This window comes from Amphichorda felina (assembly GCF_050947745.1).
Source record: "Amphichorda felina strain 45539 chromosome Unknown scaffold_8, whole genome shotgun sequence".
NCBI classification, from domain to species: Eukaryota; Fungi; Ascomycota; class Sordariomycetes; order Hypocreales; family Bionectriaceae; genus Amphichorda; species Amphichorda felina.
The window spans coordinates 2,668,614-2,695,290 of NW_028145042.1; the positions used below are offsets into that span (position 1 = coordinate 2,668,614).

The 26,677-nt window shown below is 55.0% G+C and overlaps 9 protein-coding genes across 9 annotated transcripts; 6 read left to right on the forward strand and 3 right to left on the reverse strand.

Annotated features, from left to right (window-relative positions):
• Positions 1-1,914: 1,914 nt before the first annotated feature.
• SIT1_2 (major facilitator superfamily domain-containing protein) lies at positions 1,915-3,792 on the forward strand (the record flags this gene model as incomplete). The annotated part of the gene is made up of 1 exon (XM_083197865.1): positions 1,915-3,792. The coding sequence occupies one exon, from the start codon at positions 1,915-1,917 to the stop codon at positions 3,790-3,792; it is 1,878 nt and encodes a 625-aa protein (XP_083047333.1).
• Positions 3,793-5,486: 1,694 nt separating this feature from the next.
• On the forward strand, positions 5,487-6,283 carry ACO1O0_008502 (chitin deacetylase; the record flags this gene model as incomplete). The annotated part of the gene is made up of 3 exons (XM_083197866.1): positions 5,487-5,494; positions 5,521-5,656; positions 5,708-6,283. 3 exons carry the CDS (start codon positions 5,487-5,489, stop codon positions 6,281-6,283), a joined length of 720 nt encoding a protein of 239 aa, XP_083047334.1.
• A 967-nt stretch (positions 6,284-7,250) lies between these two features.
• On the forward strand, positions 7,251-7,892 carry ACO1O0_008503 (uncharacterized protein; the record flags this gene model as incomplete). The annotated part of the gene is given in 2 exon segments (XM_083197867.1): positions 7,251-7,328; positions 7,341-7,892. The coding sequence occupies 2 exon segments, from the start codon at positions 7,251-7,253 to the stop codon at positions 7,890-7,892; spliced, it is 630 nt and encodes a 209-aa protein (XP_083047335.1).
• A 300-nt stretch (positions 7,893-8,192) lies between these two features.
• Positions 8,193-8,473, reverse strand: ACO1O0_008504 (uncharacterized protein; the record flags this gene model as incomplete). Its single annotated transcript, XM_083197868.1, is given in 2 exon segments — positions 8,193-8,366; positions 8,384-8,473. 2 exon segments carry the CDS (start codon positions 8,471-8,473, stop codon positions 8,193-8,195), a joined length of 264 nt encoding a protein of 87 aa, XP_083047336.1.
• Positions 8,474-9,051: 578 nt separating this feature from the next.
• SEC27 (coatomer subunit beta') lies at positions 9,052-11,885 on the reverse strand (the record flags this gene model as incomplete). Its single annotated transcript, XM_083197869.1, has 6 exons — positions 9,052-9,997; positions 10,050-10,213; positions 10,270-10,685; positions 10,737-11,621; positions 11,674-11,758; positions 11,868-11,885. The coding sequence occupies 6 exons, from the start codon at positions 11,883-11,885 to the stop codon at positions 9,052-9,054; spliced, it is 2,514 nt and encodes an 837-aa protein (XP_083047337.1).
• A 2,142-nt stretch (positions 11,886-14,027) lies between these two features.
• YPK2 (kinase-like domain-containing protein) lies at positions 14,028-16,098 on the forward strand (the record flags this gene model as incomplete). Its single annotated transcript, XM_083197870.1, has 4 exons — positions 14,028-14,049; positions 14,104-14,229; positions 14,291-15,840; positions 15,895-16,098. 4 exons carry the CDS (start codon positions 14,028-14,030, stop codon positions 16,096-16,098), a joined length of 1,902 nt encoding a protein of 633 aa, XP_083047338.1.
• A 1,311-nt stretch (positions 16,099-17,409) lies between these two features.
• PGI1 (glucose-6-phosphate isomerase) lies at positions 17,410-19,236 on the forward strand (the record flags this gene model as incomplete). Its single annotated transcript, XM_083197871.1, has 4 exons — positions 17,410-17,912; positions 17,966-18,499; positions 18,556-18,662; positions 18,716-19,236. 4 exons carry the CDS (start codon positions 17,410-17,412, stop codon positions 19,234-19,236), a joined length of 1,665 nt encoding a protein of 554 aa, XP_083047339.1.
• Positions 19,237-22,633: 3,397 nt separating this feature from the next.
• ACO1O0_008508 (mannitol dehydrogenase C-terminal domain-containing protein) lies at positions 22,634-23,881 on the forward strand (the record flags this gene model as incomplete). Its single annotated transcript, XM_083197872.1, has 2 exons — positions 22,634-22,637; positions 22,740-23,881. The coding sequence occupies 2 exons, from the start codon at positions 22,634-22,636 to the stop codon at positions 23,879-23,881; spliced, it is 1,146 nt and encodes a 381-aa protein (XP_083047340.1).
• Positions 23,882-24,294: 413 nt separating this feature from the next.
• On the reverse strand, positions 24,295-25,481 carry ACO1O0_008509 (uncharacterized protein; the record flags this gene model as incomplete). Its single annotated transcript, XM_083197873.1, has 3 exons — positions 24,295-24,981; positions 25,050-25,184; positions 25,248-25,481. The coding sequence occupies 3 exons, from the start codon at positions 25,479-25,481 to the stop codon at positions 24,295-24,297; spliced, it is 1,056 nt and encodes a 351-aa protein (XP_083047341.1).
• Positions 25,482-26,677: the final 1,196 nt, after the last annotated feature.

Consider the following 26,677-nt stretch of genomic DNA (forward strand, 5'->3'; position numbering starts at 1 on the left):
GGCTTTGGGCTAAAAGGTACTTTCTAGCGCTCTGGGAGTTGAATAATACCTGATGACAGCCAGAAACCCTGCGCCACATCAGGGTCCTCGAAGTTGGAACATGTAAAGAGCCTCAGGGTCTGCGACAACCAAAGTCCACACTCCCCAGAGTGGATGCGCCGGAGGGGGGGTGTTTACGTCATGAGTTGCTACGTACCATGCATGATAACGAAAGCAACGTTCTCTCGAGACATCACAGTGACCAACCGACCAAGTCCCATATCATCATTCAGTTTCTCAACCATAGTAGTAGCATATTGGCTGGCTCGGGCGCGGTTACTTATAGCAAACACAGCCTCAAGATGCCTGATGCCTGATGAAGCCATGACAACATGCACTGAGCTGCAGTCCAAGCTGGTGTCATCCATCAGTACGCAGCCGCAAGTACTCATACTCGTAGATGTCTAAGCGCATCAACCAAGAGATCTCCATCAACCTACGCGAAGCGACTCGTTGGCGCAAATGACCTCCGTGGGCACCACTTCCCGTGCCGGGGCCAAGGATGGGGCTTTGGCGTGGCAGTATCTGAGACTTGATCGACGCTTGTGTTGAGAACTTACCACCACAACCAGTCGACCACAAAGTCATCAAATTTCAAAAGCTGGCAATTGGAGAAGCTGGGGATGGGGAAGCTGGTCATGAGACAAGACACCCACCTGGCAATCTAGCCAAGCGACACGGCATGATTATGGGCAACGATGCCGAGTATAAGGCACGCGACTGCTTCAACGCTATCGACGTTGAGGTGTCGCAATCACTGACGTTTAGCCCGGCCGGCAAAACGCATGGACAGAGCTGAGACAGAGATACTAAACTAGAGAAAATGCAAGGATGTGCCACTGTTGGTACTTGAGGTGTTGACCTCGTTATGCTCGTATGGCACATAGTGAGGCATTTTCACCGACTGGAATTGAGTTTGGGCGACTTCTGGATAAGTTCGAAGCGTCGAGACGGTAGAGTTCGAGGCTGCCCATGTCTCAGTTACTGCATACTATTGCCGGGAGACGCGGAACACGGCCGGGACTCAGGATTCGGGGCCAAGAAGGTCAGAGTCTCAGCTTCCTAGCGAATTTTGGGAAAGCCGATCGGGGTCCTGGAATCTAGGGCTCAAGAGCTTAGGGACGGTTTGGTCTACTCTCTACCGGCGGGAGAATCCATGAATCATAGGCAAACAAGCGGGCAAGTTGTCCGGCTAGTGATGTCGTCGTGGTAGAACAGCGTGCCAGACGGGGGTGGGAGATGGATGATCGGACACGGGATAGATCATGGGCCAGGAAACTTGATGGTGGGCGGGAGCTGGGAGCTGCGAGATGGTGGCTGAGTGCCAAAGCCTTATCTAATCAATCCCCGATGCTTGCTGCGTAGGTAGGTTTGTACGGGAAGGCGCCGCCATGCAGTTGACAGGCCACCGCTGGTACTAGTTCTAACTTTCAACCCCGGCAAGCTTCCCTCGACAACCTAGAAGATGAGCTCTTCCACCAGTTGCGCAACTGCCAGGCGGTGGCCCTCACTCACCTCCATAGGTACCTACTCACCCCTCCCTCCTTACAGCGCCTGCCACAGTGGATCAGTTCCTGAAGGCTGAAGGTAAATCTTGCTGGTTCCCGAGAGGCAACTAGTAAGGGAATGATGGGCAGTACTAGAAGGTGCGGCCACCCACAGTGGCCGCTGATGCCGATGACCGTTTCTTGCTTTGAGTTTTCATGCTTTTCATGCTTTTCATGCCCTCTCACTTCGCTGTTTGACCTCGAGCAACGGTTGCTGAGCGTTGACGGCTGACCTTGACCTACCTTCGTCGATGACCTCCATCATCATTCCGAGCCCAGTATTAACTGCATCCTCATCCCCCCTATATACCAGCACGACACCTATACCATGGGCGACATCCAGCCGGCGTCAACGACTCCAGACAGAGCGTCGGAGGTAGATCCCAACAGCAAGCCGAAAGACCAGGAGAAGGAAGACATCGACGGCATTAATACCAGTGGCAGCGCCAGCCCCAACCCCAATAACATCAATGGCGCCAGTGGCCCCCTCCGTATCCCTGCCGCCGATGCCGTTCGCGATATCAAGTCACCCGGTGTTGTCCGTGTCGAGGCCATCGCCGCCGTCCTCACCCTGCCCGACCGCATTGCCATCTTCATTGGCGTCTTCCTTGTCGCCTACGCCTATGGCCTCGACAGCACCTTGCGCGTGGCGTACCAGCCCAATGCTACTAGCTCGATGGGCAACCACTCCTTGACTGCGACCGTCAACATCATCAGGAACGTCATCGGTGCTGCCACACAGCCTACTGCAGGCAAGATTGCCGACGTCTTTGGTCGCGTCGAGCTCATCCTCGTCTCAATCTTCTTCTACGTCCTCGGCACCATTGTCGAGAGCGTCTCTCATGATGTTGCCTCTCTGGCAGCCGGCACCGCCATCTACCAAATCGGATACACTATCATGGTCCTCCTGGTCGAAGTCATCGTGGCCGATATAACATCGACTCGCGCCCGTCTCTTCTTCTCTTATATCCCCGCACTGCCATTTCTCATCAACACGTGGGTTAGTGGCAACGTGGCGCAGGCAGTTCTCGCTGCCACCAGCTGGCGCTGGGGCTATGGCATGTGGTGTATCATCTACCCCGTCTGCACCCTCCCACTCATCATCCCTCTCCTCGTCGTCTCTCGCCGTGCTAAGAAGAGAGGGCTCCTCGACAACCATCGGTCCTCATTCCGCGCCCTCGGCGCGGGCAAATTCATCCTCCAGCTCTTCTGGCTGCTTGATATGATTGGTATCATCCTCCTATGTGCCGTCTTCGCCCTCATACTCGTCCCCATGACTATCGCCGGCGGTCTCAGCACAAAATGGGGCACAGCCGAGATTATTGCCCCTGTCGTCATCGGGATCCTGTGTATCCCTGCTTTCATCCTCTGGGAGCTTAGAGCCCCCCACCCGCTTGTTCCTTTCAGACTCATGAAGGATCGCAGCGTCTGGTCTCCGATCTGCATTGCCATCATGTTCAACTTTGCCTTTAATGTACAGGCAGACTATCTATACACGGTGCTCGTCGTCGCCTTTGACTTCAGCGTGTCGAATGCCACCCGCATCACCAGCCTCTACTCTTTCTGCAGCACAATTGTCGGGCCTATCCTAGGCCTTATTGTTTACAAGGTCCGCCGCCTCAAATACTTCATCGTTGCCGGTACCGCCCTTTTTATGGTGGCCTTTGGTCTTCTCATCAAGTTTAGGGGCAGCACGGGGGCCGAGAGCGGCCAGGTCGGGGTCGTTGCCGCACAGGTGGTGCTGGGCATTGCCGGTGGCATGTTCCCGTACCCGACACAGGCATCCCTCCAGGTACAGCTCCAGCACGAGAATCTGGCTGTCATGACAGGCGTCTATCTCGCCGTATATAACATCGGTGCCGCCTTTGGCAACACAGTATCCGGAGCTATCTGGACCCAGACGCTCCCCAAATTCCTCGTGAACCACCTTGCCAATGATGGTATTGCGTCTGCCGTTTTTGCTAGTCCGCTCACGGAAGCCGTAAAATACCCCATGGGTAGTCCAGAGCGTGTCGGAATCGTTGGTGCCTACCGCCAGGCGAACCGACTCCTGGCAATCACCGCAATCTGCCTTTGCGTACCTCTAATCGGCTTTGCCATGGCCCTACGGAACCCCAAGCTCAATGATGAGCAGACCCTGGCGAAGGAGATTGACTCTGAGTCATCAGAGGAGCCGGAGACTGCCGAAGAGGGGGGCCGGCCCTAGGCGCGTTGGATACTTTGCGTGTAACGTCTGTAAATCAGAAGGGGGCCAGACACTCGTGTGTTTTGCCCGTCGCGGGTGTTGGATGCACCACCACGATAACCTCATCAATACATAATAGTTTGTGCAACGTATTTCTGCAGGTCTCACATTTCAGCCCCTTCAGGTTCTACAGCATCAATATCAAGGTCCGTTCCGATCAGTGACCAGGCGTGCGGTATAGTACGGGACTGGCCGGCGTGGTGTGACGGCCTCTCTTCAGGAGGCTCAAACCCGCGCAATAGCTCTAGCATGGTTGCCGCTCCTGGCTTGTGCTACTCCCCTTGTCCAAATTGGTCTACAACTACGAAATGCTGTGTCTATTTTTGAAGAAGTCGCGATTCTAGCAACAGGCCGAGAACAACGGACGATGAACGCCGGGGCATTAAACACAGCCCCGTCTGTATCACAGGCAGGGTTTGTTAGCCCACGCTCGTATATTAATCCATCGAGTTCAGTCAACGAGGTCTTTCAATTGTTTCGTGTGGTCCTCGGGTTTTTCTTGGCGCTCAATGCTCTTGTTAGCTTGTAGGCTAAGCGGCCCAAGACGACAGCGAGTGATCGGCAAGGGACAGCAGGATACGACACTGAGGGACTGATGTCTTAGTGCTACTAAAGGAGCTTGTCAATCACAAGGAGTTTGCACGTGGCACTTTCTGAATCACCATGCAGAGGATGCTATGCCATGCCTGGGGATGAGAATGTTATTTTCCAATTTCAAGGGGATGCCAGAACCAAACCCAACCCAGTCAGCCAGCACTTCACCGGTCGAATTCCCTTGGGCATCATCTAGTTAACATCGGACAGCTGTCTGTGATTTGTTGGTTCCCCTCTCGGAGGAACACGAGGATGCATGAATTGGTGGGCAGTTACACCAATAATCTCTCTCGCATCATGATTATCCCTGGGTGCGATTGGTTCCCGCTTGGCATCTGTTGGCCAGCACCGATGACTGCATACTGACGATTCAGCTCCCTGCAAACCGACAAGGCCAGGCACGACTTGGCCACTTTGATCACACGTTTGAGCGTGCCTTGGCTCGGATGTTGACCCCAGCGATCGGCCACGGGGCATCGAGACCAGAACCCCGGGCGAATCGCGTGACGGGGTCGGCCCGCCTTGCATAAGCCCTGGCCGGAGGCGGTAGCTTGGCTCGCGGCACTGGTCAGCGGAGCAATTTTCTGTTGATGATCGCCTCGTATTCAGAAAGCTCTGGAAGGGGAGAGTTCTTAAGGAGCTGAAGAGCCCCATGAGTTGGGTGGATATGTCTATGCCTGGCAGCCACGCTGGCTAAGCACGCTCGTTCTCTATATACTCATCATCAACCCACTCTCGTCACCTAGATCCCAGAGGATCCTTTCAAACATGCAGCTACAACGTGCCGGCGTGCTGGGGGTTCTAGCGACCCTTGCGGCCCAAGTGTCGTCCAAAATCATCCCCCCGTATACTAACTCCGGCATCCAAAAACGTCAGGACAGGCGATGCGGCCCCGAGGTCGGCAGGAGCTGTCCGGAAGGCCAATGCTGCTCGAGTGGAGGGTACTGACTCTTGTCTTTATGGAATTTCTTTCGGTAACTAACATCAAACCAGCTGGTGCGGCGTGGGATACGAGTTTTGCCGCGCTCCGATATGCCAGATCGACTACGGGCCAGCCTGTGATGCCAACGTCCGTCCAGAAGGCCCAGACACGAGAAATACTTCGCGGGTACATGTCGGGGATATTCCCTATGGAGAGGCCATCTACACGTGCAACAAGGAGGGTGTTATTGCTCTGACGTTTGATGATGGACCTTGGGAGTACACGGAGCACCTGCTTGACATCCTCAAGGTGGGAAATCTTGCCTAAATATGACTTACAGAGACGCTTACACTAGGCCAGGAGTACGATGCCAAGGCCACGTTCTTCGTCGTCGGGCGCAACATGGGCAAAGGCGCCATCAACGACCCGGACACGCCCTGGCCACCCATCATCCGCCGCATGATCGACGAGGGCCACCAGATCGGGAGCCACACGTGGTCTCACCAGAAGCTGACCGAGATCAACCCGGAGCAGTTCCAGAAGCAGATGCTCTTCAACGAGATTGCCCTGGCAGACCTCCTGGGGTACTTCCCGACGTACATGCGCCCGCCGCACTCGATGAGCAACGCCCAGACGGACAAGTGGCTGGCCGACCTAGGCTACCACGTCACCTACTTTGACCTCAACACCCTGGGCTACGAGAACGAGGGCGCAGACCTCATCCAGAACTCCAAGGACATCTGGGATGAGCGCGTCGAAGACCTGGACCCAGGAACGGGCAGCGTGCTGGAGATTGAGCATGACCCGCTGTATCATACGGTCTATAACTTGACCGAGTACATGCTCGACTCGCTGTTCCGTAACGAGTTCAAGTCGGTGACAGTGGGAGAGTGCCTGGGCGACCCCAAGGAGAATTGGTACAGACGGGTGTATTAATGGCTGGCACTGATGTGCCCTAGCCTGTCTTGAAATGGAGACTGGAAAAACATGAAAAGAAGGAATATTAGGGGGAGTTTTAGCTGAGAAGTGTTTCATAAACGTTACCTTGGAATTCTCCCCTGTTAAACTCTCGAACTATGTATCCATCCCACCCACCAATATGGCCCAAGTCACCAGGGACAGATTGGCCCCGACGACGCCGCATAATTGCAATGGAGACTACGTTACGCTGGGTCCAAGCAGCTTACACTTGCCTATGGCCTATGCCGGGGAATTTCCCATCTCGCAGGTCAAAACAATGAGCCCGTCTCGTAAAGTCTAAGAAATTGGCCCGAATGGACCGTCCAGCCAGACGCCAGCCTCGAAAGGCAAATTTGGTTAGTATCTGCCCGTAGCCGCCACCACCACCAGACAGTAGTTCCAGCCTTAATCTATAATTGTTGGTACAATACATCCAACAGATGGATCTTTACCTGATCATGTGTGTATCCAACCGTCGTCTCCCCGCCTCCTCCACACCCCACAACGAGGAGGAGGGTACAGCATCGCTACGTCAAAGCAAAGGCAGAACCCAAGTATCGCCGACGCGTAAACACACTCAGTGGCATAGCTATGAACAGCTACACAGCCTCCACTGGCTTTGTCAAACTCGGCCCGGCCCACGGTTGTTCGGTATACAACATTGTTCTGGTCAAACCTTGGAGGGCGCAACGCTCAGGGAACTCGACGCTAGTCGTAGCAAAGCCACAGGCTATATCCAAAGTATCCCAAGATGGTGTTTAGCTGACGACGCTTCTCACGGTTGGCCTCGGGTCGTCGCCCCAAAGATGTAGAAGATGTAAGGGGAGGAAGTACCTACATAAATCAGTTCTGTACACATCTCGCGAATTGGAACCTCTGAACTTCCCATCCCGCTGAACAGAACCCATCATATTCAACGGCAGATATTACTCGGGACTTCAACATGCACATCGCACTTCACTTCCTCTCGGCCATTGTGGCTGCCATCTCCCTCGTGGACGCACTAGAAGACGATCCGATGGTCTACCCCCAGATGAAGCGCGCCCTCGTGGAGGCACGCCAGACCAACGGCCTGCCCAACCTCGAACCCTCGTGCACATCCGCCCTCAAGGGCTTAGTCGACACGCTCCCGACGCCTCCCCCGGACCTCATCACGGCCTTTGGCGGCGGCCAGAACGACCCCTGCACTGCCACAGTACCCGACACCCTGAGCAGCGACTTCAGCAGCTACAGCTCTGAGGTCGGCTCCTGGTTCACCCAGCACTCGCAGAGCATCTCATCCGCCCTGAGCAAGTGTCACGTGCTGAGCCAGTACGCCACCAAACTGCCCGTGTGCGCCACGTCGTACCTCGGCGGCGGAGGGCACACGTCGGGCACGCACACGCACACGCCTGCCACGGCGACGGGGGCGACGACGACGGGCACGGGCACCACCGCCTCCCCTACGACGACGACGGGAACGGAGACCACGGGGACCACGACGACTGGCGCCACAACGGCGACGACAACGGGTGCTGCCGTGAGGGAGACGGGTGTGGCTTTCGCGGGACTGGCTGTCGCCGGCTTGATCGCGCTCGCGCTGTGAGAGGACGCGCCCAGTCTTGGATCAAGGGAATCGACAAACTATTAATATTGGGGTATTCAAAATGTATAATATCGAGACTCGAATCGCTGGTGGAAACACCAAAGGATATAATGTAATAATTGCACCTAATAATATGAATCGTCAACAGTTCCTGCAGCACAATCAGGCCCCCTCCATTATCCAACTCCCCACGCTATATATCTCCCGCCCCTACGTGTCTCAGTCGTGTCTCGTCGCAATCGTCGAAGAAGGTAGTATCCATGTCGACAGCACCGCGCGTGATGATATTATTATTATTATCTAGCAGCAGCCCTTGTGGAATCGGCATGCGCCGTCGCAGCAGTCGAAGCCGCAGAAGATGCCGCCGCCTCGGAGCGTCATCTGGGGCTGGTTGTCTGGGCTGGGGCGAGGCTCGGATGTCTGGTTCACGACGGGTATCAGCCCTGCTTGGTCTCCCGTTCTCAGTAGGGGGTCCTTTATGTGCGACTTACAGGCTGTGCGGTGACGATGGCCTTGTCTCCCGAGTCCATCTCCATGGGCTCCTGTCTCTTGGGCTCCTCGACAGCTGTGGCGGGAGGCATCGTTGGCACGCCGGGTGGGGGTCGCAGTGGTGTGGAAAGTGGAGGGAATGAAATCGACAACGGCAACAGATGCGAGCAGAGTGCAGGCCAGTACTGAGATATTAAGCGGAAGCCGTGAATAGTTGTGGAATAGTCGGATGGAGAGGATGAGAGGCAGCCTACCATCGTGGCCCCCCCTGCAACGCCTCACCTCGGCCTCACCGCCTACCCTTTGTTGGTGCTGTATCCGTACCTATTCAGTGCATGTCGCCCCAGGTCCCTGCAGGGTCTCGCCCAAAGATCCACCCTGGAGCCGGCTTGACGGGAATACTTTATTATTAATAACCATAGGGCACACAGGTCGTGTCGACATAGTATATTGAACTTGTGAAACAAAAGCCTTGTGCAAATGTCGTGCGGATGATCATTATCTATGGAGCTCATACCACATTGCCAGCCTCAACCCACGCCCTCGGCAAAGAATCAACATGCAAGTACCTAACCGGCCTTCTTGACTGTATCGTTTTGAACACCGCCCGCCCCGCCCCCCCTCCCCCTTAATATCACTTGAGCTTCATGGTATGCCGTCCCCCCTTGCCTTAGTCCTCCTCCTCTGCCTTGGCCTCCTCTGCTTGCCCGTTGGTGGGTGCGGCGGCCTGGACCTCAGCCGCTGAGCCCCCCTCCTGCTCCAGCTTCAGCCACGAGTCCCACTCGGGGAACAGATCCTCGTCCTCGTCAGGCACTCCAATCAGCCTGGCCACGCGGCCCTTCTTGTTCTTTTCCAGATTCTCCTTCCAGTCCTTGATTAGAGGCGTTGTGAGGCTGGGCTTGTACGTCTGCGAGAAAAGAACAGCTTCCGCCACTCGCCCCGTCTTGGTCAGCAGCTCCGTGCAACGTTCCACATCGCCCAGAAGCCAGTAGCTCGAGAAGGCAACATTGTGAGCCCCCGCCTCTTCGGCCTGCTTGGCGAGCGCCGCCAGACCGTCCCGGTCGCCGGTTGACGAGTGCAGCAACAGAAGAGATCCGAGGTCCTTGGCGTGCGTGAAGCACTCCGCGGCCAGCGCCACATCCCACCCAGCCAGTGCCGTATCGCCCACCGTCTTCCACTTGTGTTCCACATCGGCTTGCCTGGCCAATTCCAGTGCAATGTCCAGCTGGTTCAGGCTCAGCGCGAGCTCGAACTTGTGCTCGGGGTCTGTTGCTACTTCCAGGGCCAGCTCTTTGTGACCTTGGCCCTCCAGGAATCGGGCAATCTTGTTCATCTGGTCAGCAGGGATTGTGGGCAGCAGCTCAGCCGCCGTCTCCATGTCCTCGCGGAGCACCAGGGTCTGGTACTCCAGAACCGGCAGCGACAGAGCAAACGAAGTCACATTAACGTCTTTGTCTGCAAGGTAGATGCGCGAGTCCCTCTGAATGTAGCCCAGAATGTACATGGGCTTGTCAAAGTGCGACACGGTGTAAGTCTGGTCGCCCACCAAGTAGTTCAGCCGGTTCGTGCTGTTGGTGTAGATGAAGCAGTCGCCTACCCACTCGCCGGTCCGGACGCTGTACAGCTTGTTAGCCAACGGTAGTTTGACACACCCAGATACCATCCTACCTCTCGCTGATGTCGGTAATGACCTCAAACGCCGCCTCGACGCCATCCTCCTCAACCTGACCGGATTGCACCGCCTCAATATAGTTCTCGCGGGAGAAACGCAGGACGTAGAAGGTGTCCTCGCAGGCAATAGCCACCAATTCGCCGCTGTCCGACCAGTAGACCTGCATATATGTTAAATGGACGATCTTAATCCAAGCCAAGTCATATAATGACTTACCTGCTTAGGCTCAACTTCGATCCGGCGCACCAAGCCACCGGTTGCCCAGTCAAAGAAGGACACCCCGCCCTGGCCCATCACGCCCAAGAGAACACCCCCAGTAAGACCCTCAGCCTGGAACCCAACATCCAGCCCGCCGCTCTTCTCGACAAAGTTCTTGTACACCTTGACGCTCATGGCAGATTCGCGTATCGCAAAATCGTTGCTATTCTCCTTGGAGGCCCACACAAAGTCTAGGGCCGAACCGAAAGCCTTATTGCGCCACGCGAGGGCGGTGTAGATGATATACTCGCCATCGCCGCACACAGCGACGAAGCGACCATTGGGAGAGTGAATCAGAGTCTGGGGGTAGACTTCACATGTACCAAGGTCTTTGGTAGGCAGGGAAATGGGCTCATTATCCTTGATCGAGGCATCTGCAGAGGTTAGTATCTTCTATCCCCTGGAAAATTCAGGGTTCAACTCACCTCCTCCCTTGATAATAGAAGAGACAACCTCGTTGTGCCGCGCCCAAATAAGCTTGCCAGACGAGTCCATCGACACAGCAGGCTCCTCACGACCTAGCTTCACGACAACAGCGCCATCGTCAAAGCCTACTGCAACCCCCTGCTTTCCCCTCTGGTAGGACACACACCAAGCACGCTCGAGGCTGTAGTTGAGTGACTGCTCGAAACGGTAGGTGTTGGCATGCCAGATGCGGATCGTCCCATCTTCCGAACCAGAGATAATGACCGGGAGCTCAGGATGGTAGCAGGCAAAGGAAACATTGTTGGTGTGGCCTTCGAGTGTGGCAATTAGGGACTTGGTTGTGTAGTCCCAGACTTTAACGGTACGGTCATCGGAAGTCGTGAGGATGTAGGGCTTGTCGGAGTGGGGGTAGTAGTCGACGTGGTTCACTCCCTTGGTCTCGTGAGCTTCGAGAGTGAAGTTGGCAACCGGGGAGCCCAGGCTCCAGATCTTGACTGTGCGGTCAAGACACGCCGAAGCAAACGTGTTGGTGTCTTTGGGGTTAATGGCAAGGCCCATGACGTAGTGGCTGTGGCCTTCAAAGACCTGAACACACTTCCAGCCCTTCTCCCAATCCCAAAGCTTGATAGTCATATCATCTGACGCCGTGAGGACAAATGGCTGAGATGGGTGCACAACGATGGCGCGAATATAGTCGGGGTGGGCTTCGAAGGAGGTGATCTTCTCGGAGGTGTTGTAGTTGTACACACGCAACTGGAAGTCATCGGAGCCGCACACGATCCAGTTCTTGCGGGCGATGAAGCGGCCGGCTCGTACGGGAACATCGGTAAGCTCGAACGTTTTGACGACCTGCTGGGTCTCGTACGACCAGATGTAGACATGGCCTGGGGGGTAATTGTTAGCTGGGGCTTTTAGGGGCGAGCGGAGATGACATACCGCTGTAGAGGGTCGTGAGGATCCATGGCTCCTGAGGGTGGAAATCGATGCCCTTCACCCGCTCACTGCGAGCGTAGAGCTGGCGCTATGGGGAGGTGCAATGTCAGCCATGCCCAGTCGAAAGGAGTGCTCTAGAACTAGAGAATCGAATGCCATGGCGGGGCACGAGTTCCAGGAGCACGAGGATCCCATACCTTCACGTCCAACCTCATGGTGAGCTCAATCGGTATACCCCTTGCTTTCTGTAGCGGTCGAGCGCTTCAAGGAAGCGGGTCGCAACAGTTGGCAGGTCTCGAGTGGCGGAGAGGTTGTAGTGATGCTACAATTGCGACGAGGACACCTTGGCTGCGAAGGGTCGTAGGCGCGCAGAAGGACAGGGACCCGGGATCGGAAACGTGGATAGTAGTTGAAATTGGCTCTGAGCCACAGAGTCAACAGCCGGATTACGCAGCTCGGATCGCGGACTCAAGAACAGTCGAGCTTGGGCACGTCGAAATTGTAAGGTGGCCTGCACTGAACCAGCAGACCGGTGGTGATGGTTGAGCCCCTGCCTCCCCTGCGCTGTGAGTGGTCAGACGGAGCTGGCATGCTCTGGAGCCACGGTGTTTCATATCGGCCTTAAAATTCGGGCACCAACTTAGCGCACCTGCCTACGAGAACGAGTACGAGTAGGTACTTGATATCTTCCCTCTAATATTACCATTCACTCACCAGTAAACACTAGCAGTGCGTATCACGAGTCCTTGCGCCTTGGACTGCATATATTATATCATTCTGGGTATTTGATTGAAATGTATGAATTCTTCCGTACTGTACGCTAGGATTTCACCGAGGTTTACTAGGTATATCTCCTAGGGTGCTAGCTCCATCGGTAGAAAAGTATAAACACTCCTTTCACACCGTCGCAACTACGTTAGCCGAGTAAATTTAGTAACCAAGTCTCCAGCACCTATTGTTCAATCCACGTCGTATAAACTCGTCTAAGCAGTAGAAGCGTTCTCTGACAGGTGTCATACGCAATTGGATTCCCGGTTGTGCGAAGTCTCAATTCCATGGTGCCTACGAAGTAGCACAGGGTAGGTAGGAATGGGCGCATTCGGTGTAGTCATCTCTGCAGGATAGTTGCTTCGACGCAACTCAGATACATCAATGATTGCTAAGCGGAAGTAAGTTACTAGGAACTGAGTGTTGCTTACTAGTTTTATTGATTGACAGCTCAGCCCCAAGGCATTTAATACTATCCATGGATTACCGTCCCTCTCATCAAATACCTACTCCACGTAGTGTACGGAATAGCATGAATGGTTGGAGGAGAGTCTCAGCTCAGCCTACTCCTTTACGACCAATCTGACCATGTTTTCTTGTTTCCCACGAAGTGCGTGTCACATGGTCTTGCTTTATATTGGCAAGCATCAGACAGACTAGGATCATCAGTCCCTTATAAGAGCGATGCTGGTCTTGGACTCTTGGTGGTGCGAAATTGGGATTGCGTGGCCGCTGCACAGCCCAGCGAAGAGGGTGGGTCACAGTGCGGAGTGCCCAATCCCCTTATCAGCGATTGGGTTCCAGGTTCCAGGTCGCTAGCCTCCACTCCACCTCACTCAACGCCACCAGCCTGGCAGTGCTGGCACAGTGGCACCCGCCGCCCAGGAGCCCGTGCCTTCTAGCAGGCCTCCCGCTCGTCGAGGTCCCCTAACTGCTGGAAGCCACCCGCGTTCTAGCGGTATGGCGCTGTAGGTGCCAGTTGGCCCGGGGTGTGTGCAGGGGTTCGGGCTCGCTGACTTATTTCATCATCCCGCTCACCCTTCAACCCTCCGCCCGGATTCCCATCGGCCCATCCTCATCATCCATCCATCCCTAGTGGCCTCAATCAATTTGCCTGCTACGCCTCCTCGCTTTCACTCTCTTCCTCTTTGAAGCACTCGCTCTTCGTGCTGTTCTGGAGACTGGAGCTCTTTTATCCCAAACACCCTCTCGCTGCCTTCTGTCGATCGCCTCCAGGGCTTCTCTCGCATTGTCGTTTGGTGGTTTGTTCCCAGGCTGCGGGGTCGCTCGAGGTTCAGCCAACCACAACACCACCGCCTTCTTACGAATCCGACATCGTCCCTCAACACCACGGTAGCAACCACGTATCGCCGCATCTGTGGATAGCGCACCCAGCCCGAGCTGACAATCTGGTGCCGCCGCCCACCACTCCTTTCTACCCGGACGGATTCTGATCAGCAGCGGCTGGGCTGTTGCTGCTTTGGCGGACCGGACTTCGTCTTCCTCACCCGCCCCTTTCCCCCCACCCTCGTCATCCCTCTCCCGCCATCCTCGGGCCCAGCACACCCGCTCACGAGTTAAACGCCATCATGTCGTGGAAGCTCACCAAAAGTGAATACTGATCAACCTATACTTTCTAGTCGCTTGCTGACTCGGTGCCCCTAGAACTCAAGGAGACCCACCTTGGGCCACTGAGCCCTTTCTCCCGATCACCCTCAACCTCGACCATCACCGACAAGGAGAAAGAGGCTCATAATGAGGCCACGACGCCCACGCACGAAAATGATATCGGTAAGAAGGTTTTGCCCACACCACCACTGTCGCTTGGCCTGTACTGACTGCGCTGCCTAAGCTGCCTCGGAAGCCATGACACAGGCCCCCGTCGTTAAGCCCCCGAAACCCGGTATTCTGGTCGTGACCCTGCACGAGGGCCATGGTTTCGCCTTACCCGAACAACATCGAAACGCATTCGCCTCGCAACACCAAGGATCCCTCTCGTCCAACAACGCCCTCGGCGCATCCGGATCTGTCCGCCCAGGCTCGTCGCAAAGAACCGCTGGCTCGTTTATGAATGGCTCCAACCGGCCGCACTCTTCGGCCGGGGGTTTCACCGGCATCCCGACAAACCACGGCCGCATCTCAGGCAAATACATGCCATATGCACTGCTCGACTTCGACAAGGTTCAAGTGTTTGTCAATTCGGTTGATGGAAACCCCGAGAACCCTCTCTGGGCTGGAGGCAACACTCAGTACAAGTTTGATGTGTCTCGGGTGACGGAGCTCACTATCAACCTGTACATGCGGAACCCAAATGCACCCCCAGGATCTGGCCGGAGCCAAGACATCTTCCTCGGCGTGGTGCGGATCAACCCACGGTTTGAGGAGCGTCAAATCCTGGCGGACGACCCCAAGGCTAGCAAGAAGGACCGGGAGAAGGCCGTCGCTGAGTGGCAACAGCAGGGCGAGGGCCAGAGCGGCGTCGAATGGGTTGATCTCCAGTATGGGTCAGGGAAGATTAAGGTCGGCGTCGAGTACGTCGAGACGCGGGTGGGCAAGCTCAAGATCGAAGACTTTGAACTGCTTAAGGTGGTAGGAAAAGGCAGTTTCGGTAAAGTGATGCAGGTGCGCAAGAAGGACACGAACCGGATCTACGCCCTCAAGACGATCCGCAAGGCGCACATCATCTCCAGATCCGAGGTTGCGCACACGTTAGCTGAGCGGTCCGTGTTGGCGCAGATCAACAATCCGTTTATCGTCCCGCTCAAGTTCAGTTTCCAGTCGCCGGAAAAACTCTACTTCGTACTAGCCTTTGTCAACGGCGGCGAGCTGTTCCACCATCTGCAAAAGGAGCATCGGTTCGATGTGAACCGCTCACGCTTTTACACAGCCGAACTGCTGTGCGCACTCGAGTGCCTGCACGGATTCAGCGTTATCTACCGAGACCTCAAACCGGAGAACATCCTGATTGACTACCAAGGCCACATTGCTCTCTGCGATTTTGGCCTGTGTAAGCTGGACATGAAGGACGAGGATCGCACTAACACGTTCTGCGGAACTCCAGAGTACCTTGCACCCGAACTCTTGATGGGGCGCGGCTACAACAAGACGGTCGACTGGTGGACCTTGGGAGTGCTTTTGTACGAGATGCTTACGGGTCTGCCCCCTTTCTACGACGAAAACACCAACGAGATGTATCGCAAAATCCTGTCAGAGCCGCTGCACTTTTCAGATGTGGTGCCGCCCGCTGCCAAGGATCTTCTGACGAAGCTTCTGAATCGCGACCCAGAGCAGCGACTGGGAGCTAATGGGTCGGCTGAAATCAAGGCGCACCCGTTCTTCCACGCCATCGACTGGCGGAAGCTCCTGCAGCGCAAGTACGAGCCGACTTTTAAGCCTAGTGTGGTGAGTATTTCCTGGCTGCGACCATTAATGGGCGATAATGCTGACATAATTTAGGTGGATGCACTGGATACGGCCAACTTCGATCCCGACTTTACCTCGGAGGCACCTCAGGACTCGGTCGTTGAAGATTCGATTTTGTCACGGACACAACAGGACCAGTTCCAAGGTTTCAGCTACAACCGACCGATTGCCGGGCTGGGAGACGCCGGAGGTAGTGTTAAGGATCCCTCGTTTGCGAGCAGTATCCGTGACCGGTAAAGCTGGCGCGGACAGCAAAGAGTACGGCCGAGATCATCACATGCACCTCATCGCGGGTCGTATGGGGTTATGTCACTGATTGCCAGCGCATGGCTTGGGAAATCGAAGTGAAGCATAGATTGGGCGTGAACAGACTTGGGTCTGTTATATACTGAGCTTGGAAGAAGATGTGCAGGACACAGGGATAACTGCCAGAGAAGCACCCACATTTGGCAGTGTCTGGGTGGCGCAAGAGTGGCTGCTTGAAGTAGCGCTATTGTCTACCCGGGGGGGCGGGGGGGATGATTTGAAGTGTCAATGTCTGTTGGAACATATACACATGAGTTGTAGAGTCAATTCACGAGCGGAGGGTGTGTATTAGGCTACCTTGCTTGGCCTTGTGTATATCACGGTCAGAATGTCCCACCAGGATCAGTCAGGTGCAGCTTCCAGGCCCTCGAGGCCCATCCTGTACTCGTAGATGCTGACGGATAATTAGTAAGTGCTTCTGGGCCGCATAGCCAACTGAACAATTAGCCGGATCATATGGCGATGTGGTGATGCTGAATAACTAGCGGCTGGGCTTCCTATTCCCACCTACTACGTAGTACTAGGTAATGCCAAAAAGCGCTCACGTTTCGAGGGCGGCGGGCGTGGAGCCGCCTACGGCGGTCGGACAAGCTGGAAGCAGGTGCAGTCCGTCTGGATGGGAGTTCCGCTGCCTTCTTGCCCCGCCCCCCACTGGAATCAATCTGGGCCTTCCCAGTGGCTGAAGTGGAACGCTGGAAGGTTGAGAAGCTCAGTGAGGGTCCAAGCTCCATCTGCACCTCAACACATCAGACCTCCACCGGACTCCTGTCGCCCGCCGTTTTGCATCTGGCCTGCCCTGGGTACTAACTAGTAGGTAGTAAGCGACCCAATCTCTGTCTCCTCACCTCTCTGTCTGGCACTTGGTATATAAGGGAACCTAATTTACCGCAAGCTTGTGCACCTCCCACATCATCCGCATCCTGCCCTGCAGCTTCCTCTAATAGTCTGCCACTGAGGCCCAAGGTACGTCATCTGTTGAGCGAAGCTGCCCCTCGTTGCCCCTCGTTGCCCCTCGCCGCAACCGACGAGCTGCAGTCTGCAAAGAGACCTTGTCTTGTCTGCACGCATCATCAGTCCTCACCTCCCAGAAAACCCAACCTTTGACGCCGCGCCATTTTCTCTCTCGCCATATCACCGGTTTCATTGCTGACTTGAGCACCTCTCTGCTAGCCACACTCTGAGAAACCTCGCACTTATCACGAACGGGCTCGACCGCGAACACCTCGATTTTTTTTCATCACCATGGCACCTGCAAACACGCTGCCCGCTTGGTCCGAGCTCCAGGCGCACCGCGATGGTGTCAGTAAGAGCTTCGTCCTCAAGGAGGCCTTCGCTTCGGACCCCGAGCGCTTCTCCCGCTTCACCCGCAGCTTTGCCCCCGGTGCCGACGTGTCTGCCGACATCCTCTTTGACTTTAGCAAGAACTTCATCACTGATGAAACTCTCGACCTTCTTGTTAAGCTCGCTGAGCAGGCCGGCGTTGAGCGCAAGCGGGATGCCATGTTCCGCGGCGATAAGATCAACTTCACCGAGCACCGTGCCGTCTACCACACTGCGCTGCGCAATGTTGGCGGTTGGGAGATGAAGGTTGAAGGGCAGGATGTCATGAAGGGGCCTAATGGTGTCAATGCCGTCCTCGACCACATGAAGGAGTTTTCTGAGCAGGTCCGCAGTGGCGAGTGGAAGGGCTACACTGGGAAGAAGCTCACTAACATCATCAATATTGGCATTGGTGGTTCTGATCTGTAAGAATCTTCCTTCCTAGAGCTGGAGCTAGACTATAAGCTGACTTCTACAGGGGTCCCGTCATGGTTACTGAGGCCCTTAAGCATTACGGTGCTGAGGACATGACCCTTCACTTTGTCTCCAACATTGATGGCACTCACATCGCCGAGGCCCTGAAGAACTCCGACCCCGAGACGACTCTCTTCCTTGTTGCATCCAAGACCTTCACCACTGCCGAGACTACTACCAACGCCCACACCGCGAAGACCTGGTTCCTTGAGAAGACTGGCGACAAGGGTGAGATTGCCAAGCACTTTGTCGCTCTCTCCACCAACGAGTCCGAGGTTACCAAGTTTGGTATCGATAGTAAGAATATGTTTGGCTTTGAGAGCTGGGTCGGCGGCCGATACTCGGTCTGGAGCGCTATCGGCTTGAGTGTCGCCCTGTACGTTGGCTTCGACAACTTCCACAAGTTCCTCAGTGGTGCCCACGCCATGGACAAGCACTTCCGTGAGACGCCCCTCCGCGAGAACATCCCCGTCCTCGGTGGTCTGCTGAGTGTCTGGTACTCCGACTTCTTCCATGCTCAGACGCACCTCGTCGCGCCGTAAGTTGCGTATTACTTGCCAATGTCAGAGCTGAACGATACTAATGAGGTTCTAGATTTGACCAATATCTCCACCGGTTCCCAGCCTATCTTCAGCAGCTGTCCATGGAGTCGAACGGCAAGTCCATCACTTCCGATGGGTCGTCGGCCAAGTACACGACTGGTGAGCTCCTTATATGCCTCTCCTAGTGAATTTGTGAGATTAACCGAGCCTAGGCCCGATCCTCTTTGGAGAGCCGTGCACCAATGCCCAGCACTCCTTCTTCCAGCTTGTCCACCAGGGCACGAAGCTGATCCCGACCGACTTCATCCTGGCCGCCCAGTCACACAACCCGATTTCGAACAACCTCCACCAGAAGATGCTGGCTTCTAACTACTTTGCCCAAGCCGAGGCCCTGATGGTTGGCAAGACGGACGATGAGCTCAGGGCTGAGGGTACACCCGAGGACCTGGTGCCTCACAAGCGCTTCCTTGGTAACCGACCGACTACCTCTATTCTCGTCGGCGGCACCATTGGACCCGCCGAGCTGGGTGCTCTCATTGTCTACTACGAGCATCTGACCTTCACTGAGGGTGCTATCTGGGATATCAACAGTTTTGACCAGTGGGGTGTCGAGCTGGGCAAGGTGCTGGCCAAGAAGATTCTCAAGGAGCTGGATGAGCCTGGCAACGGCGAGGGACACGACAACTCTACTGGCGGACTTATCGGTGCCTTCAAGAAGTATTCCAAGATCTAAATGATCACGACGAAGGATGGGAATTGAAAAAACGGAGCAGAGTATTAACAGACGGGAAAATGGGAATGGTTGCTCCTACGTACGTAATGCAGTAGCGGTGAAATTAGCACGGCTGTCACAACAGAGTTCTACGCTAGTGATGTGTCCTGTAAAATGTCCCTAATCTTCTAGATTCTATGAAATGCCTGAGTCTACGTTGTCTTAAGCCTCTTTGGTGGAATCCCTTCTTGTTACTCTAGTGGAGACGAGAGTGTAAGTGTCAGAGCCAGACATATCCACCCACACTTCTTACCCTGTTGGGAGGCATTTCGCAACAAGACGTCTGGGGATTGGCCGGCTGTGATGCTGCGATAACTAGAGGCATCCTTACTAGCATTCATATCTAAATATTGGGCTTTGATAGCTGTGGATATGCTACGTAAGGAGTACCCGCCGTCTATGCTATCACGATAAGCACGAGCAGGCCTGTACTCACCGAGGCGCAGCGGTGGGCAATCATTATCTTGGTGGACCTCAGAAAGCTTGGGAACGGGATAGAAAGTGCTAGAGCGCATAAACTGGCGCCGGGAGAGAAGGTGCCAGCAGGAACCAACCCATTCCAAGGAATCCCATCTGCCAGGCTGCAACTCCCCCGGATCGCCCTCGGTCGACGTGGATACCGATTTATGGGCCATCGATGGGCCCGATGGGGATGGCAGGGTGTAGTGGATGTGTGCATATTGAATGCTTCCCATATTACGACGTACATCTTCAGGATCAGACGTGTCGCACCAAGGATGAATCGCGAGAATCCCCGAAGAACGCGAGATGTATATTCGAGGGCGTCGTTTTTGCTTGAGAGATTTTTGCTATGCCGGCCAATGGCATGGTTACATGCATTGGCTTCGATAGCGGCAGCGGGAGAGGCGTTGAACGACGTCACATCCGTACAACAAGACGGACCCCGTTCTTTATTAAGGGGCTCATGGGAACTTTGAATGTGTAGTAATTTGTCACTGGGGGGATTTGGCAGGATAGAAGCCATGAGTCTCGTGAGAGGGACAAGGAATCATGAGATGAGGCAGATGCTTCGTCCAAGCTAACATCATCGGTGATCTCACCGGCCGTCGAATCGCCAGACCTCTGGAAAATCTGGGCCGGGCGTCGTCACGGGCCCACAGCATGGGTGACTCGGGGCTGAGCCTCCGCCTGAGAAACGGCGCCTCCCGATCTGGTAATCCGCCAAGGCTGAGGGGTCCACCATTGGGACGGTGTTGAGGGACTAAGCCACCGTTCTGATGGCATCGTGAGTCTATGAGATCCATCAAGTAATCAATCAGCCGCTGCGCCTCACCCGCTTGTTGGTCTTTTTCCTATGTATGTAGCAATGAGTAATACCGTCTTCGAGTTTTGTCAACTTCCGTAATAGGCACGTCTCACGGTGGAAATCGTAAAAGCCTGGGTTTGGGCCACGTATTACCGTGGTCTTTGCGCATGGACCTGCTCGTGTCAGTGCCGGAGTTGGTTCTCCCGTAATGATGCCGTTGTAAACCCGCTCGTCCAGTACGTATAGGTTATCAAATTGGCAACAGACTGGGGTTGTACGGAGTAGGTACGACGAAGCGGATGCCGGAATGCGGAAATCTGCAGGGACGAGCGCAATACTGGGCGGCAAATTGAATATGAGCGGAAAAGTGAAGCTGGAAATCCCGTCGTCCCATGTGGCAAGACCCTGCAGACAAGGCCGAGGAAGGAGTCGGACGAGCTGAAGATGTAAGACATTGGAGGGAATTCCCGGCCACATCGATTGAATATCCGGCAGTGGCGGGATGGAAGAAAACGGCGCGCCCGCTACAGGAAACGCCGCGGCGACATGTGAGGCCGTTGACGATGTCCCTTTAGGCGCAGGTACCGGCAAACAGACCTTGTTGAGCCCGAGCCAGTTAAGGCTACGTCCGCCGTAACACAAGGGTCCTGACATTGCAGCGTTGCTTTGCCACAGGCTGCCCACAGGCCACACAGGTTCACAACCGTATCAAATCGCGCCCAAGCACCTCGTGGGAGGCCTTGTCTTGGCAACGATGGGGCTTTGAAGAGCGCCGACGAATGGCCGTTTGGCCTGGGACTGGGCGCACAGGGCGGTTGTGTGGTACCATCGCGGCTTTTTATCGTGAACTGATATGGCTGGGTGGTTGGGTGGGCCTTGGACCCTGGGCTGCGGGCGATGCGAAGTCGATGACGGGCCGAGGAGCCATATGAGCGTAGCTTTGAAAGTTGGACAGGCCAGATACGTAGTAAGATATTTGGAGAAGCATTAATCACCAACGGTCAGAGTGGAGAGGCGTGGATCGTGAAGGCCTAGGCAAATAAACGCTTCATTGATGTCATCTATAAGATTGATATCAGCAGAGGAGCCATTGTGACGTGAGGCTTGCTGAACGGAGGGGCTACGGCAGGCGCGGGGCAGTGAAACCTGCTGATACGGTGATGCTACTGGAATCCGTTGGTGTTACGAATCCGGGCAGGCTGCAGTGACACGGTGACACACCACCGGAAGGAATGACCCACAGGGGGTGCTCGGGAGACTTTCAGGGAGCCAGGGGCATGCAGACTCGGGCCGGTGGGAAGTTGTTTGGATGGATGTTTGGGGTGCATCGTCGAGTTTCTCCGAACTGGTTTCATCCAGTCAAACCGGCATTTCCCAGCTATGCATAATAGCATAATATTGCATTCCGCCGACCCAATCTTTGACGATGCCTTGGGTCAGCCGAGCAATACCTATCTGCATTGTAGTGTTGGCCTAAGTGTAAAGGCTTGGCAGGATGATGGCCAAGAGAACGGTATGGAACGGGAGGGGGAGGAGGCCAGGAGGGTAAGGGAGAGAAGGGTGTAGGGGGGGGCTTGCGAGGGGTCGAGGTCCCGTCAATTAACGCCGGGTTAAGGCGACAGTCCAATACGGTGGCCGTATCGTGGGGCGCTAAGACTACTATGCCCCACCCTAGCACTCAACAGGGACAAGCATGGCGATGACGCTCGATTGATGATGTCGCTGGGCTTCCTCATGATGGCACATTGCACTCAATAGGCGTACGGCAGAAGAATGCTGCCCCACCGCCCAATCTAGCCCCGGCCAAACCAACCAGTCTTGATTCCAACCTTGGGCTGTTCGTCACAAGCCGTCGTTCCTGCCTGTTATCTGACTCTCTCCTAAGCCTTCCTCCCAGCCATATCTTGCTCCGACTTATTTAAACGCTTCCCCCCGCCCCCTCATTCTTCCATCCCTCTCCATATTCCAACCGCAATCCACCACCACCCATCAAAACGCTGACCGTTTTCCCACATACACATCATAACCAATCCTAACCTCACCTCATCCCGACTTAGACACCAACCTCAATCCAGTCCTACCATCGTCACCATGGGTAAGAAGGCTGTTCATTTCGGCGCTGGCAACATCGGTGAGTACCTATCTACTTCTACGTCTACCCCACCACAATGACTTAGATACTGACTGTCGTTCCCAGGCCGTGGCTTTGTCGCCTGCTTCCTTCATAACAGTGGCTACGAGGTTATCTTTGCGGATGTCGCCGACACCCTTATCGACCGTATCAACAGCTCGCCTTCCTACAAGGTGATCGAGGTTGGAACCGAGGGCACTACCGAGAACACCATCACCAACTACCGCGCCATCAACTCCAAGACCCACGAAGCCGAACTCATCAAGGAGATTAGCACAGCAGATGTCGTCACATGCTCTGTTGGCCCCAACATCCTGCGCTTCATCGCCCCCGTCATTGCCAAGGGCATCGACAGCCGCCCCGAGGACTTGACCCCTGTCCACGTCATCGCCTGCGAGAACGCCATCGGCGCCACAGACACTCTCGCCAGCTTCATCAAGGATCCCCAGAATACCGCTCCTGAGCGTCTCGATGACCACGACAAGCGTGCTCGTTACGCTAACTCGGCTATTGACCGCATTGTTCCCGCTCAGGACCCCAATGCTGGCCTTGATGTCACGCTTGAGAAGTTCTTTGAGTGGGTTGTCGAGAAGACTCCTTTTGAGGATATCGGCATCCCCGATATCAAGGGCATCAACTGGGTCAGCAATCTTGGCCCCTTCATTGAGCGTAAGCTCTTCACTGTCAACACCGGCCATGCCACTGCTGCCTATCACGGTTACAACCGCCGCAAGCGCACCGTCTACGATGCCCTGCAGGACAAGCAGATCATGGCTGAGGTCCGAGGGGCTCTCAACGAGACCAAGAACCTGGTTGTGCTGAAGCACGAAATCGAAGAGGATGCCCAGGCTGCTTACGTCGAGAAGATCATCAAGCGCATTAGCAACCCTCATCTCGAGGATGCTGTCGAGCGCGTTGGCCGTGCTCCCCTCCGCAAGCTGTCTCGCAAGGAGCGCTTCGTCGGCCCTGCTGCGGAGCTTGCTGAGATGGATCAGCCGATCAAGTTCCTCCTGGATGCCATCGAAATGGCCTTCCGTTTCCAGAACGTGGAGGATGACGACGAGTCCAAGGAGCTGGCCCAGATCATGTCCGACAACGGCCCCGAGGACGTTGTCGCCAAGGTCTGCGGCGTCCAGTCTACTGAAAAGGTCTTCCCCCAGCTTGTCCAGGTGGTGAAGCGGGTGCAGGATGACAGCCGTGAGGATTGACTCAGTGGCCCCTCTGCCGCCGGCAGCGCCACTAGCCCACCGGGATGGCGTCGCATGGGGCACAAGATTTGATGGGATTGGCGGGCGAGGCATGCATCGCTGCATTATTATGCATTTGGTACTTTTGAGGAGAACAGAAATTCTCTTGATATTGGCGTTTGGCTTGCTGTATACTTACTTAACCTTGCGAGGTAGCATGGCGTTGGACTGGAAGGAATTATGACATACCAGCATCCCCCAGCACGGAGGGACTTGCAGATCTCTGGAAGGAGCCGAATGGAAACAGCTGCTTCACATTACCATGCTTTCCCACCGCGCAACATCGTGACTTGAATTGAAGAACTCTTTCAGCATTGTGCCTTTCTTGCCGGCAGTAAGGCTTGTGCACTATTTGATAGGAATTACGTACATGTTCACGGATCCAGGTTCTGGTTCGGGCCAGCTGACACCATGTCTAGGCGCTTCCTTGTCCACTTTGCCTCCTTTACATAATCTGCTCCCTCCAAGGGACTCTGAAAATACACCATCCACTCTTCCAACTCTTCGCGACGATAGTCGTCAGCCTCCGGGAGACAAGCCCAGGCTACCACCAGGGCTTTGGGAGCAACAAATGAGCCAAACGGCCGGAGGTTGGCAGACGAGGCAGATATCCAGATAGCGTCATCGCACAGTTCATGCATGGCGTTGCTAAGAGGACCCGGATCGCAGACAAGGTAAAGCCTTTGCATGGCACGGTTCAGTTTTGATGCGAGGAAAATCATCATTCCGTAGTAAAATTGAAGCAACACGCGGCTCGTCAGGCGGCTTCTCCTGACATCTTCATTCTCGGCTGGTATCGTCTCCGCAGCTAGCATTTGCTCAATCCTGAGACGTAGCTTGGGCTTCTCAGCCATGGTCATGTTGTATATCCGTAGGATCTGGTCGAGGTTTCGTTCCGGGTCGCGGAAGTAGAGGGCGGCTTCGGCTTGCGTCTCGGCGTCGAGGCTGAGGAAAGGCTGCTGGTGTTGGTATGCGTGCGGTCGTGGTCCGCTGGCGAAGTCGAGGACTTCCCAGAACCAGTCCAAGAGCTCGACCCGGGGGTTGACCCAGGCCTCCCATGCCTGCAGGCCCCAATGTGTGAGTTCTTCTTTTCTATTTGAAAGAAATAATTGTGTATCAAGAATCATACCACTGCTTGGCATATGGGATATATGTATTGCGGTCCGATCTCTGACACTTTGCCCCTGTGGAGGGCATTCCGGAGAAGACTTATCGTCATTTCAGTATTCGGAGCAGACAACCTGTTGCCGGGATCGATGTAGTCCTGTGACGGTGGAATGTTAGTATCGGTAAATTTATGTGCAGATCACTCTGCCGTCCTATTTACCTGGCAACGTGAGACGAGCAGGATGCTGTATATCTTTGTGGCTATCGACTGGGTAGGATCCTGCATGGCAACTCTGAGGGCCCCCAAAGCGTCCCCGTACAGTACGAGGGCCTTCTCTCTATTACCGTACGGACACACGGCTTTGAAAGAGGCAACAAAGGCCGATATTGATGCATCAAGGACCCGGCTGGTGCCTATGCGGCGTAGAACCTCCATCATGAAATCGCCGCCCATGGTAGGGCAATTCCATTTGATTTCGCCCTGGCAAAGTAGGTGGAAGAAGGCCGAGGCAATCCGTGTGGTCTCATTGCTCGGGCACCGCCGAGGCCTGGGCCACGCGAGGGCCGTTTGGGAGTTTGGTTGGGAGGGTGTCATGAACTTCCAGCGCTTGACTCCGTTTCCGATACACGGGATGCCGCGCTGTGTGCATCTCGAGCATGAGGGTTTGGTTAGATCGCACTGGAGCGGCTTGTTAGCGGCTACTTCCTGGATACTAGGGATTTGATCTGAAAGCTTAGAGGAACAAGCTGCCTCACCCTTTTCTTTAGCTTGCGGCAGCCATCGCAGGCGACGCTGGATGGGACGCCGGGCATGGTGTTGGCGAGACGGTGTGACGCGTTTTGCTAGCGAGTCTAAGACGCAAGGCCTCATACTGTCCAAGATGACTTCTGGCCCCCATCTTATAGGCAGGCCTTTGCTGACAGGAAAGACTGGATGCTGGCACGCTGAGTGTTGGTCCTGTAAGTGTTGGCCCGGGACTCTGGTACGAATGGCTGTTGGCACCTGGCCCTGTCTACTGCCAGCCCTGTGGAGTTAGCTTTATTCGAATGATATTAGGGGCCTACAGGTAGCAGAATTTATAATCATGGTGCAAGTATGAGTCCGAGTATTGGACCGTTCGATTCAATATCCATGCTCTAGGCTGTCACTTGTTGTCTCTTTGGTGCAGGGTCTGGATCTTAGACCCCCCCCCTTGCCCAAACACAAAAGTACCGATACCGATGAGGCAAACAAAGTAGAATAAATCAATATGTTCAATGACGCTTTGGGATAGGATAACAAGACGGCGTCGAGACCGGCACTGGCCGACCCCTGGCCTGTTCTCGGCTCGGTCTAGCTACATGGTGGGCAGTGTTACAAGCTATGGTATCCATGTAGATTTCTGAATATATGTCTGTACTGTTTGGCTAACAATACCTATCAGATGAGGATGTTAGAATGTCGACATGGCACGGCATAGACTCGGTGTGAGGGCCCATGGCGGTTTGCGACGCGGTGAGATGCATCCCAAGGACCACTTACACACATGTACCATGTATCACATGTAGGGTCTGTCTGTCTCCACGGCTTTATCACACCCCTGATCAATGGAAGCCAGAAGAACGGATGAGCTTCGGGTTGGAACAAGTCCGGGGTTGTCGAAGTTGGGG